Source organism: Falco punctatus (genome assembly GCF_963210335.1).
Source record: "Falco punctatus genome assembly, chromosome: 5".
NCBI lineage: Eukaryota > Metazoa > Chordata > Aves > Falconiformes > Falconidae > Falco > Falco punctatus.
Genome location: NC_137584.1, coordinates 83,790,910 through 83,802,969, shown reverse-complemented (window position 1 = coordinate 83,802,969; position 12,060 = coordinate 83,790,910). Strand labels below are relative to the sequence as shown.

General features: G+C 37.3%; 1 protein-coding gene across 2 annotated transcripts in view; it reads right to left on the bottom strand.

Annotated features, from left to right (window-relative positions):
* RYR2 (ryanodine receptor 2) overlaps positions 1-12,060 on the bottom strand; it is a 455,638-nt gene that overhangs the window by 43,588 nt on the left and 399,990 nt on the right. For both annotated transcript variants that reach the window (XM_080389100.1, XM_080389099.1), the window contains exons 87-93: positions 10,981-11,085; positions 8,094-8,175; positions 5,666-6,969; positions 5,217-5,281; positions 3,280-3,427; positions 1,671-1,757; positions 634-852 (exon numbers count right to left, since the gene is read on the bottom strand). In XM_080389100.1, the coding sequence (XP_080245226.1) occupies positions 634-852; positions 1,671-1,757; positions 3,280-3,427; positions 5,217-5,281; positions 5,666-6,969; positions 8,094-8,175; positions 10,981-11,085 (2,010 nt within the window). The remainder of the gene's footprint in view (positions 1-633; positions 853-1,670; positions 1,758-3,279; positions 3,428-5,216; positions 5,282-5,665; positions 6,970-8,093; positions 8,176-10,980; positions 11,086-12,060) is intronic.

Below are 12,060 nucleotides of genomic sequence, written 5' to 3'. Positions count from 1 at the left end.
CCTTTAGGGTTTGCCCCAGGAAGAGTGTAAAAATGGGGGAAGTACATCCCAGATATGCCTCTCCCAGCTCAAGAGATTTATGGCATTTGATCTTCCTAAGCCAGAAGCAGCATTTTGCCAGTAATGGTGGCATCGTCATTCCTTATATCCCTAACAGAGACCTTCTGCATTAAAAGATGCTTAAGTTCCTGCCAAAGCACTACCACCAGCTTATGAGATGTAGGCGTTGCCTAGAGCCACACCATGTGGTAGCCCACAACGCTTCATGCTTTTCGGACAAGCCAGCTGACCAGTAATGGAGACACTGTCACCTAAGGTCCCTCTGGCCATGTGTACACAGCTTGTCTGTGACAGTCACAAGCAGTTTCTGATACAGGTTACTGCTGTAATTGGCTGACACGGCAACAGTGCAAATGCTGTATCAGCACAGCAAGCCAGGCTCAGACCTGTAACTTCCTGACTTCCCACGTCACCTAATACATGTCTGTGTAGGCTACACTAAACAACAGAGTTTCTTTACACAGTCCTTCAACCTGCTTTAGCAACGTTGCTATGACTTTGTTCCAGTCTATACTACTCCATGGATAAAGAAGTACAAAGCTAGAAGGAAAAACAGTGTTCTGTTTTTCTTACTTTCAAACAGTAATACCCTATGATGCAGAAGAATGAGATGACTGTGTGTAAGATGGCCAAAATCCGCAGTGTGGGCTCCATGTAGCCACTGCTTTCTTCCAGGACGTAATGCACTGCAATGACCCTCTGGTTGTCATTCTCCAGACTGTTCATCTTGGTACTTTCCCCAACAGATACCACAGGAACTTCCTTTTCTTCTGTCGCAGCAGATGTGGAGACCTGTTTAAATCACTTAATCTTAATATTGCAGCAGTTTTCCTTTGGCAGGAGCTTTACACTACTACAAGTAAGTAGTATAATGGAAAACAATGATACCAAGGACAATATCATTATGAGGAAAGAATGTTTTGCATAAAAATGCCCACAGAGAATACCTCACAAAGACCCTTTCACCTTGTGACACCAATCTGTGATAGAGTTCATTTTCTTCCCCCCACCCTCCCGCTCTCTTTCTATGGAAGCAAATTCGGGCCATGCAGAATTTTATCACCTCAAATCTAAGAAAGGGCATAGCCCTCTCGGAAGAAACCCAGGCAACTCCTGACATTCCCACACGTAGTCTTTATCAGCAGGGCTCTGCCAGAAAGTGACTCGAGTCTGAAGACCCAAATAGAGCTGAATACTAGAAGTCTTGACAATGCTTAGTGATATTCTAGGCAGTTTGAGATGAGGTGACTTCTCCTTGCTGTACACACCTCCTCAGAGCATGAGAAAACATCTCAGCTGACATGTATTAGTTTAAGTTGCCAGTGAAGGCTGCACTTGTCTGAGGCACTGAACTGTGAAATGGAGCATCTGAGGCACGGGTATGCCTTTCAGGCTGCTGCTTCTGTCGCAACGCAGAACTTTGTGAATAGGTATTTGTGTACTGGAAGTCTATTATTACTTCACACAAACACTTGAGCTCTCGCTGTGTTAGATTTCTGAAGTGGCAGTATGAAGCAGGTATTGAATCTGCTAGGCTAGGCAGTTTTACCATAGTATATTGTCTACAAAACCTGAATGTTACTTGAAAAGTAACATTTTGACAAGTTTACCTTATAGAAAAGCAGGATGAAGTTGATGGCAAAAGCAACAAACAATGCCAACATCCTCATATTGTAAAAGTTTCGTGCAAAATAATTCTGAAAATAGAAACAGAACATAAATACACTTTGCCTAACAATGGTACCACAACAGTTACTACGTTGTTGCATGGGGCTTGCTTCATTTGTTTCCCCTATGTAGAATTATAAATAGAAAATGAAAAAAAAAAAAAAATCAAACATTTTGATTTTGATGTACAAAGTCTCTCCTACTCCATATGTGCAATAATGGATAAAGGACGTTTTGCTTCCCTCCATGCAGAAAAGGATGAAGAATTTCTAATTGCCTCTTACATCTTTTTCATTATCCTCTCAATACACTTAGAGACAACACAGAGACAACATAATGTAATATTAATGCACTAGTAATACAGAAATCTCCATCTTCCCTGTTTCAATAATCTTGCATATGGGAAATTGTTTTACCAAGAAACAAAAATGTCTGCACATTTTTATTTTAAATCTTCTTCTATCCCAAAATCAATTGCATTTTTACCAGAACAGCAGAAAGTTCATCTGTGACCGAAGTACCACAAATACAAAGCTTCTCTCACATTATGATGCTATCAAAAGGATTGCAGAAATGTACCTTTTCCCTTCCTGATGAGCCACAAACCTTTCTAGCACACATTTTGAATGCTCTAATTCTGACGGGGGAATTCTTCCATATTTTCAGCCCTAACCAGAGATGACTATTAGTGAATTATTAAATAAGACTATTAGAAAAAAAATTAAGTGAAATTTGCATGACTGGTACATGATTAGCCTTAAAAAATGAATGAGTTCAAAACCAAAAGCTGAACAGTTAATTCCTTATTAAAGCCGTGAAAGCAGTTTTGTACTTTTGCTGCTACTCATGTTAGAAGTAGGCTGGCCCTAAACAATCGTATATATTAGATATACAGCAGAAGTGTATTTCTTTTTGCTTTGCATTTCACACCAGCTTCACAGAATATTCATGGAATCTCCTAGATAACAAAAGCATGGATTTTAAATGGTTCTACAGCAAACTAGGGGATATCATATTTTACTGAGATACTCTCAGATACAGTTACACTATTTTAATTTGTCTTATTTTCCACAGGTTTTGAGAAGTTTCTCAAATAATAACTTGCTATTTCACAAAAAAATCTGTAACTTCTTTTCTTATGAATTTTAGGCTAAGCATTGTATCTTAATAAATTCTTTTTATAGCAGAGCTTGTCATTTCCCAAAATTGTCTCTCAAGGAAAGACAAATCCTACAGGCTCACAAGCAGCTGTGGAAATTCAGGACATTTTATTCACATTAAAATGCACAGTTCTTTTCCAGTGATGGATAAGCATCTTGGATGAGTTTGGGCCGTAATCCCAAAGAACTAATATCTTGTCTACTAAGTAATTAATGCATTTTTTTTTCTTTAACATTCCAGTTAAATCTTTGCCTTTATGTCCTTTTTATGGATGATGGCGGACAGAAAAATGAGCTTAATCAGATGCAAATTTGTCTTTATATTGGTAGAATAATATGGTGGTACACATCCCTGCCAACAGCTAAATGCATAGTCTAGAGAACAGCTTACAAGAAGTTTCTGTTGGTATGCAATGATTTTCTTCCAGAAAGCTGATTCCTGAACTTCTGGTTCTCCATATCTGTGAGTATGAAGTTGTCTTAATTTCTGTTTTCCTTTGTCCTCCTTGACTTTCTCTTCTTTTTCTCCATCTTCTCCCCTTAGGACACAAATGAAACCAAAATAATATCTCAAATTAATAAAATTGCTAAACAAGAAGTTAAAATCACACTCTGAAAGAGGTCATTGCATATTTTCATGAGGCTCATGTACTCATGACTCACACAGTTCACACACAAACGACAAGGAGACACACATCCCTCTTCAGCCCAAAGCATTGGCAAGGGCAACAGTCTGGTTAAGTTACAGATAATTAAACTTACTTGAAGTGCAGATGGTAACTGGTAGAGGCAGAATCTGCCAACCTTATTACCTGAGGGTCTGCTTCATTATTGTGCAGCTAACACCTGCACTGACAAATGTCTGTAAGCTGACGGCTGTATGTATGAGTGCCTGTATGATTAAGTGCTCCCTTCCAACCTCGGGCATTTTAACTATCCAGTTCCCTCAAAGGTTGCAGAAAACTTTGGTTCTTCGTGTGTTTATAAGCCAAACCCCAAGTTTTAAATTCTGCATTTCTGACCACCGGAGGAATTCATAAGTACCCACTCCAGGAGGAGATAGAAATAAGAAAGCTTGACAGCATTTGATGTGTGATTATCACCCTGCTGTTTGATTACAGAAATTCATAGTTAGTGGGCTGCCTTCTCCAAACACATGATCTAAGGAACTGTGAATTATCTTAGAAGTTCACTTGACCTGACAGCATGGCAGATGAAAGGATCACAGAACTCCATTTGAAGCGAAACCAGAGTGAGAGGCAACGTATATGTTACATTATTAATTTCTCTGTACCTATCTACAAACAGAATAGCTGATGTCCTAAGCTGCTTCTCTTACTAGAATACACGTGATAAATTTTCACATGAAAATTCACTTGAAAGTTTGCCTTCTGTTAGGAGCGGTTTCAGGGCAGCTAACAGCGGCAGGCACTGCACTCCTCACAGAGAGCACAGGTACCGCTGCAACTCACACAGGCAAGCGGAGCAAACAACAATGAAGCGACCTTCAAAAGTCAGCAACACGCTCCTTCACAAAGTTATACTGGCTAAGTTGGCAATTTGCTGTACTGATCAGGAAGAAGAGTTTTTGTGGTGGGTGGGCAAGTCTTTGTCATCCCAGGACAGCAATAAGGAGAGAGCTTGAGTCTAAGGAACTCAGAATTTTGACAGTGACATATCAGCTACAGGAACTGTACACGTATCAGGAACCATAACATACAGGGATGGAGTGTCATACTTGTACTGGTTAAAACCAAGCATCATGTTTTGCTTTCCACTATTTTTATTTTAACATAGCCTAAACTGATTAAAATTATCATTTATCAAATGCTAGCACTCGTTCTTCATAAAGATGTGAGAGTACTTAGTAATTCATTAAAATTACCTTGGAATATTAAAGTTTTGCAAAATCCAAATAACTCAAAACAGGTCATACCAAATGGGAAGGGCAAAACAGATTCAGTCTCTACCACTGACAGATAACAAGTCTCTGGAATGCAGGTGCTCTTACATGTTTCCCAAGAGATTTTCTTTTAACTTTCAGACTTGCCAAGAAAAACTTAATCAATCAAACACATACTAAAAGAAATTAAATCAGCATTACAAAGGATGCTGCTGGAAGAGGGAAATTCATAAAATCTGAGTGATACTATTTACATGGCATTTTTGTGTGAGTGTGCACAGATGTGGAGGATGATTGAAAAAAATCCTAACTGTGAAACACAAATAGACACAAAATTAAAGGCAAAGAAGTAAGTACAAATCAAGCTGTTTTTTTCAGTGAAACAAACCACAGTTTGAAGGATCAGAAGTTAAGGTAATACATACTCGGCTTTTTCAGGTTCAGATTTTGTTTCCTCCTTCTCTTCCTTTTCCTCTTCTTTCACCTGCTCCTATAGAAAGTCAGATTTAAAAAAAAAAGTGTCTACATACTATTATGCAGTACAGAGTTAGTAAAAAGGGTACATAGAGTGCAGAATGTTAGGCTTTTTTTAAAAAACAATCTAAACCCTGAGAGAAGATGATACTTTAATTTACATTAATGAAGAGACATTTTGATACCGAATTAAAAGCAAACCAAAACATTATGTACTTACAGAAGGCTGTGGGAATTGAAGTTCATGACATCCGAGAGGGTAAACACCAGTAATTACAAGCAATTCCTTAAAATATATGTCACAAACCCCAGAAAAACAGAGCTGCAAGGGTTTTTTTCAAGACTATACTTAACATATGAAAGAGAGAAACATACAGCAGAAATAAAAGGTACAGTTTACCTGGATTTTTTCCTGCACCTCAGGCACTGGAGATAAGGAGGGAGTGCTCAGTAAATCACTCAAACCAGCATTTGGATTGTGAGGGATCAGTTTATACTGTCCCCCTTCTCGTTTCAAATCCAAGCCAAATATATCCGAAAGTAGATCACTCTCATCTGATAAAGTTCTCAGATCTGTCAAGTCTTCTGCAGGCAGTGCAGCTTCTGCTGGCTTCCTCTCCCCTTCTTCTCCTTCCCCACGCACCTCATCTTGAGTGGGATCTGGCATATTAGCTAACAGTTCAGCCACCTTGATTTTCTTTGCTCCTTCTACTAGGCTTCCTCCAAGTAGCAAACTGCATATGATGCGAAAGAAGCCCCGGACGACACTACAAGCAAAATGTAGTAAGCCCATCAAAATGCTCCAATAGGAAGAAAATAAAGCCATGACCATGTCCTTCATGGTCATTTTCTTCACTTTTTTCATCTGTTTCTTTAGGCTTTTCATGCTGAGCATTTTCATAAGAGTCATTAAATTATACTTGAGAGCTACTAATGCTGACTTCATGGTCACGAGAGAGAAGAACCCCATTCGAGGATCCTGTTCCTCGGGCTTATCTTTCTCATTCTCCTCTTTATTTGCTGACCTTTCATTCAGGTCTGACTCAGAGATCTGGGCAGCCAGTTGCATTTCAAAGATGGTATCCTCGCAGAAATTAACAAAAAGCTCCATCTTTTCTTTCTCCCCGCCTTCATTTACAACATCAAATATAAATTGTCTCTTTGACTCTTTTACCTGAGGTTTCTCCCACTGAGTCCGACTTGACTCACTTATTTCAAAATAAACCCGTTCAATGCGCTTCGCGCTGCCCATGATTTCTATGCGTCCAAGGAAAGGCTGAAAGTAATTCAGCACACTCTCTGACAGTTCCAGAAAAGTTTGCAGGCGGGTATCATGGGGCATGTGTTCTGACAGGTTGGTCAGGAGAACAGCAACATTGAAACCAATGTCTTTGGCAGGTTCATGGAATCGTTTCACAAACTCCTCATAGTCCAGAGTCTCATTTTCATCTGTTTCAGCACATGATAGAAGAAATTCCGTTTCGGACTGAGTGTAATGCTTATGGCTTTCCATTGCTTTGTGAAAATCCCTCTTTGAAATTATCCCTTTACCATCAGGGTCATATTCTTTGAATGCATCAGAGGAAGTCAAATCCTTCAATTTTAAGAACATATCAAAAAACTTCAGAATCATCTCGACATTATTGGATGATTCCACAAGCATATCGACCATCTGCTTGCCAATAGTTCCATTCACAACATTACCTAGATGTGATAACATGAAGTTAGAGGTACTGATGGCAGCAAATGTTTTGGCAAAGAAAAGTGTATAATAATGACGAGTGAAATAATCAAGCGGTATGGATGATAAACTGTTGGCTAACACGCTCACATGAGAAAGCTAGCTGTAAAATCAGAAATCTTTTATTAATTACACTACCCTAAGACTTGGAAAAACCACAAGTGACTAAGTATTTGCCATTAAAGAAAGGAAGAACTCACAAGCCCAACAGAGAAACATCTGTTACATTTAATATAGTACTAAACACGAGGTAGCATACTATAAATTTTACTATACAGCAACATTGACAGAACCAGTGTCCCATTAGTTCAGATGGGTAGCTCAGTAGTTTGTTCATGAAGCACAGCCTACAATACTAAGAATTTACTTTGCTCCTCAGTGACCTTCTAAGAGTAGTAGCAATCTATGCAGCGTTTACTGGCCTCCCAGTTAGCTCAAGAAAATAAATGTGATAGGATACACGTAGAGCAGCAAAAAGGAAAAACAGATCTTTGTGTCATCTGTGTGTGCGTCTAGTTAGTCTAGTATTGAAAGTACTAATTCAATACCATAAAGGAGCTAAAGAAATTGTAGAATTTCTTGATAATGATCACGTTCTCTGGGGAATCATAATTTCAGGTACTAGCTATAAAGGACCTTGAAACTAGTGACTAGACAAATCAAAGCCTGTTCTTTATGGCTATGATCAGTACCCCCCCAAAAAAATTCAATATAGTAAAAGTGTTAATAAACTGACTTATAGATGGTTCAGTTCTTAGAACTTAGGATTGATTCAATTGACTTCAATAGCAAAAAAACTTTTCACCTAAGCCAAAAGAGAAGCTAAATTCATGGAAATAAAGCAAAACTTCCACCAGAGCTGGATTTAATACAGTTATGGCATTTAGAATTAACATCAACTATATCAACTACACTATAGAAATTTCCCATTCACTTTAAGACCTAACAACTCTTCTCACAACTAAGACATGAAAATTACAAACCCAAAGGAAAACAAGACCATTATTTCCCACATGAAGAAAATCACAAAGGTAAAAACTTTCCTAGAACAACTGTGAAAGAGGATTTCAAATTAAATTTTTACTACCTTCCAGCATAGACAGCAACATGACAACCATATCCTTCTGAAGATCCATTAATTCCTTCAGCAATTCAATTTGGCTGGAATCCTAAATAATGAACACAATACATATAATAAGAGATCTATTGACTTCTTTGACATTTATATATGTCCACACATATTTCACCTTGTAAAAATGAGACTTAGAAATTAAGAAGGTAGTAGTGTCAAAGCTGGTAATACAGTGAAAATATATTTAATTGCTTGATTCCTTACAGTATATTTACAGGATCAAACATTTACACAATCATCTATTTAGAGGACAGTAATTTAATAAAGACAAAATGAAAACTGAAAGTGGTGAAAAAAATTAAAGCAATTACTGGCTATGTCAAGCTCACAGATGCCTCTGTAATGTTTCATGTCAGCTGAAATACTGTTGCTGTTGGTGTAATCACGTTTACAGCTATGAAGACTTGTAAAAATGACAGCAGCACATAGAGCTCAAAATGTAAAATGATTCAAAGTGAATGATTCCATTATAGGCCACTGAAGTTTGGGTTTTTTGAGAAAGAAAAGTTAAAACAAAATTTCAAAGTATTTATTAATAAAGTTCCATTAGTATATCCTTAAATAGACATGATACTGACTCCTTTAGCCATGTTTTTTCTCATTCAGTATACCTATTCACTTGCCAATGATTTCAACGTGGAATCTATCTGGATAGATTTATTCAACTGCTTAATTTCTTCCTCAGTGATACATTGCTGCATCATGCCATTGATAAGGAATACTTGAGCACTGCTGCACTTCTGTGATTAGCACAACAAACTCAAGGTACTTTATGGCAATTTGGATCTTGGATTGAAAACAGCACAAGCTGGAAATAATGAAGATTTCTAATTGATTTGTCTTTTAAGTTTTCATTCTAAATCTTATTGCAAAAGGTGCTTACATCCTGGATGATCTTTGTTCATTTAGATTGAAAATTTTACTTTAATTTTCTGCCTTACAGAGATTTCTTAAGAAGTATGACCAATACCACCTTGTTGCTTCCTAGTACAAAACTAGAGAAGGAAAATAAAAATAAAAATTAAAAAAAAGAACCAAAACAAAAAAAACACAACACCAAAACCAACAAACCAACTAAACAAAAAAAGCCAAACAAAAAAACCCAAAACCAAATAAACGCAACCCCCAAGCAGACCAGTGATTTAGTTTTGTTCCTGTTCAAATCTTGTTCCAAATATTCTCCAAAAGTGCTTTGGAAACTCCCAATTTAAAACAAAACCCAAACTCTTAGCCTAGACAGCTCTTACTTACAGACAAAGCCATATTGCAACTCCTTTATAAATCCATTTAGCCATACTATTCACCTTTGAAAACTGGTATTTCAATAGAATTTGAAAAGCTTATGAATATATTCTTGCAACAAAGATAAATGAACAAAAGAGCCCCTATCAATTCTGGTCTTTCCCGAGGCTCTGCTGGCCCCTAAAGGAGCTCCTGAAAGTCAAGAACTTGAGGTCCACAGAAGAGAAAGACGCCACCACTATTTATCATACATTTAGAGTAGACCGTATTTCTGTTATCCCACAGAAAGGCATGAGTAACTACACACTACAATGGATCTCATTGTGCAAAGCTTCTTGTCTCTGAAGTGGCAGGATGAGTTTCATTATTTTCTAGATGCAGTAATTAAGAGATGCTACGAAGCCACTCCAGACACAGCTGAGACTATAAACTTATCATTAATGTAAAAACAAATCTTGCCAATAGCCATATCATATTTCTCAATCAACACATAGCTACTGCTTTCCATGTTGCTTTAGTGGCACAGAAATAAAGTACAACAGCCACCACCGTGGCCTACCCAAACATGGATTAATTTTTTTCAATTCTTAAAACAACAAAGATTTTCCAAACCCAGGAGAGAATCTACAGGCACTTATAAATACACTTCAGTAGAAATTCAACGCATCACTCTTTAAAACCAGGTTTCACTGAGATGCCATTTGCTAGAAGACTATTTAGCTATAATGAATGAGGAGCATACCTGAAGCACGAGCCTACAAATCTAAGCAATCAGCCTACTGCCAGCCATAAAGTCCCAAGGGCAGGGAGGAAAACCATTTGAGCAAGACTACTGTAATTTATGCAAATAATATTTACGTGGATACATTTGGAACTAAATACTGAAATCTAAATACCTCAGAGCCTTCAGAGCCTTATCCCTTAACAACTAAATCCTTTACAAGCTTATGAGAAAGTCAAATTATGTAAAAAACCTAGAATCACAGCATTCAATTAAGAGGTGTAATTCTTCTGAAGGTAAGAAGTTTAAAAATAAACTTTAATAATAGGATTCTTCTGACCTAACTTTAACCCCACTATGCCGGTCCCCTACGCTATTTCTATCGTTTATGAAATGAGTACTCACATCCAAAAGCGACGCACCCATTTCTTTCTCTGCTAAGAGTAGAAAAGCTTAGATGCACACGCGTGTTGAACTAGGATTCACTAATGATGAGCTAAGGTTCAATGAAGGGCACATCAATGAAGATGGGTCCTCCATAAAAGGCTTGCGTGAAATCGCAGAAAACACTGGGACAAAACTTTGGTACGAAAGAGAGGAACTGGCTAGTTCTTCTGAATATTGGTGATAAACTTCATTTGCAGCTTGATCTGATCATCGTGCCTGCGGCCAGTAATCCAAATACAGGCCTACTATCCACACTCACTATGATATTGTAATTTACTCCCTCAACTGTATTTCATCACCTCTGCCTCTTATTTTTCCTTGTATTTGCCCTATTAACTGTTGTTATTAATGACTCAAACATATTAACAAGTCTGTTTATGTTTTACGAAAAAGTTAGTAAGATAAAAAAGAAACAGTAAAGCAAAAAAATACCTGAGACAGCTTCATCTGCATGTGGGCAAACACATGAAGAAAACCAACTACAGCATCCCATAGCCTGCTGTGTGCCAGACTTTGCTGATTCCCAGTACACGGCCCCTATTTTTCAGCCAACAAAAATAAAGCAAAGCAGAGTTTATTTCCACGAAACTCAGCTAAACCAGGAAGGAAGATATAAAGGCAGTGCATATCTCTGTCCTTTGGAATATGCTATACAAAATTCAACATATATAGAATTATCTATTTAATAACATCACTGACTGTAAACAATGCCTATTCCTAATAACCATTCTGCCTCTGTTTTAGCCAAGTCACAGTTTACTAATTCAGAACCACACAAAGTATAGCTGCTTGCAATTTTAAACTGCAAATGCTCAAGGGGTACAAATTTTCAAGCTGATTCTTTCCTATGTAGTTCTATAAATCAGGAATAACTTTATAGAAGATTAATGCAAAACTGGCAAAGGGATTACAGAATCAGACTCCTGATTACTATTTTTTCCCCAGCATTTTCTGGCTGTTGTAGAACACAGTATTAAAGAATATTTTTCCAAAAATTCCAACTTCTGAAAAGCAGGAATACAAAATCTTTTGAAGCCCCAAAGGATAAGAAATAAAATATTTACCAGCTAACAATGTACTTCTGATTTGCAAATAAGTATACACTAAATAGGCATACACACAAGCTGCCTCTATTAATATTTATTCAGTCCTATTCTATCACATTTCATATTCATGAATTATAAAACACTATTTTCGTAATAATTTTTTTCATTTGAATGAAAACAGTATAATAGACACCCAACAGTCTAATGAGATCCTCTCTAACCTGCTGCTTATATGCAGAAACAAACTGTAATATTGTTGACTGATTTACATGCGGAATTAATTAAGAAATAAATTACACTGAATTCCTAACAAATCATGGAAGAACCACTACATTATTTTGAAAGAATTGATCCCAATCTCATTTATTGCAGAGTCCACCTCAAGTACATCTCTGTAATTCTCAAATGTAATGTGTGACTTCAGCATTTCAAGCACAGTAGTGATGCCTCAAAACAGCCTTATTCC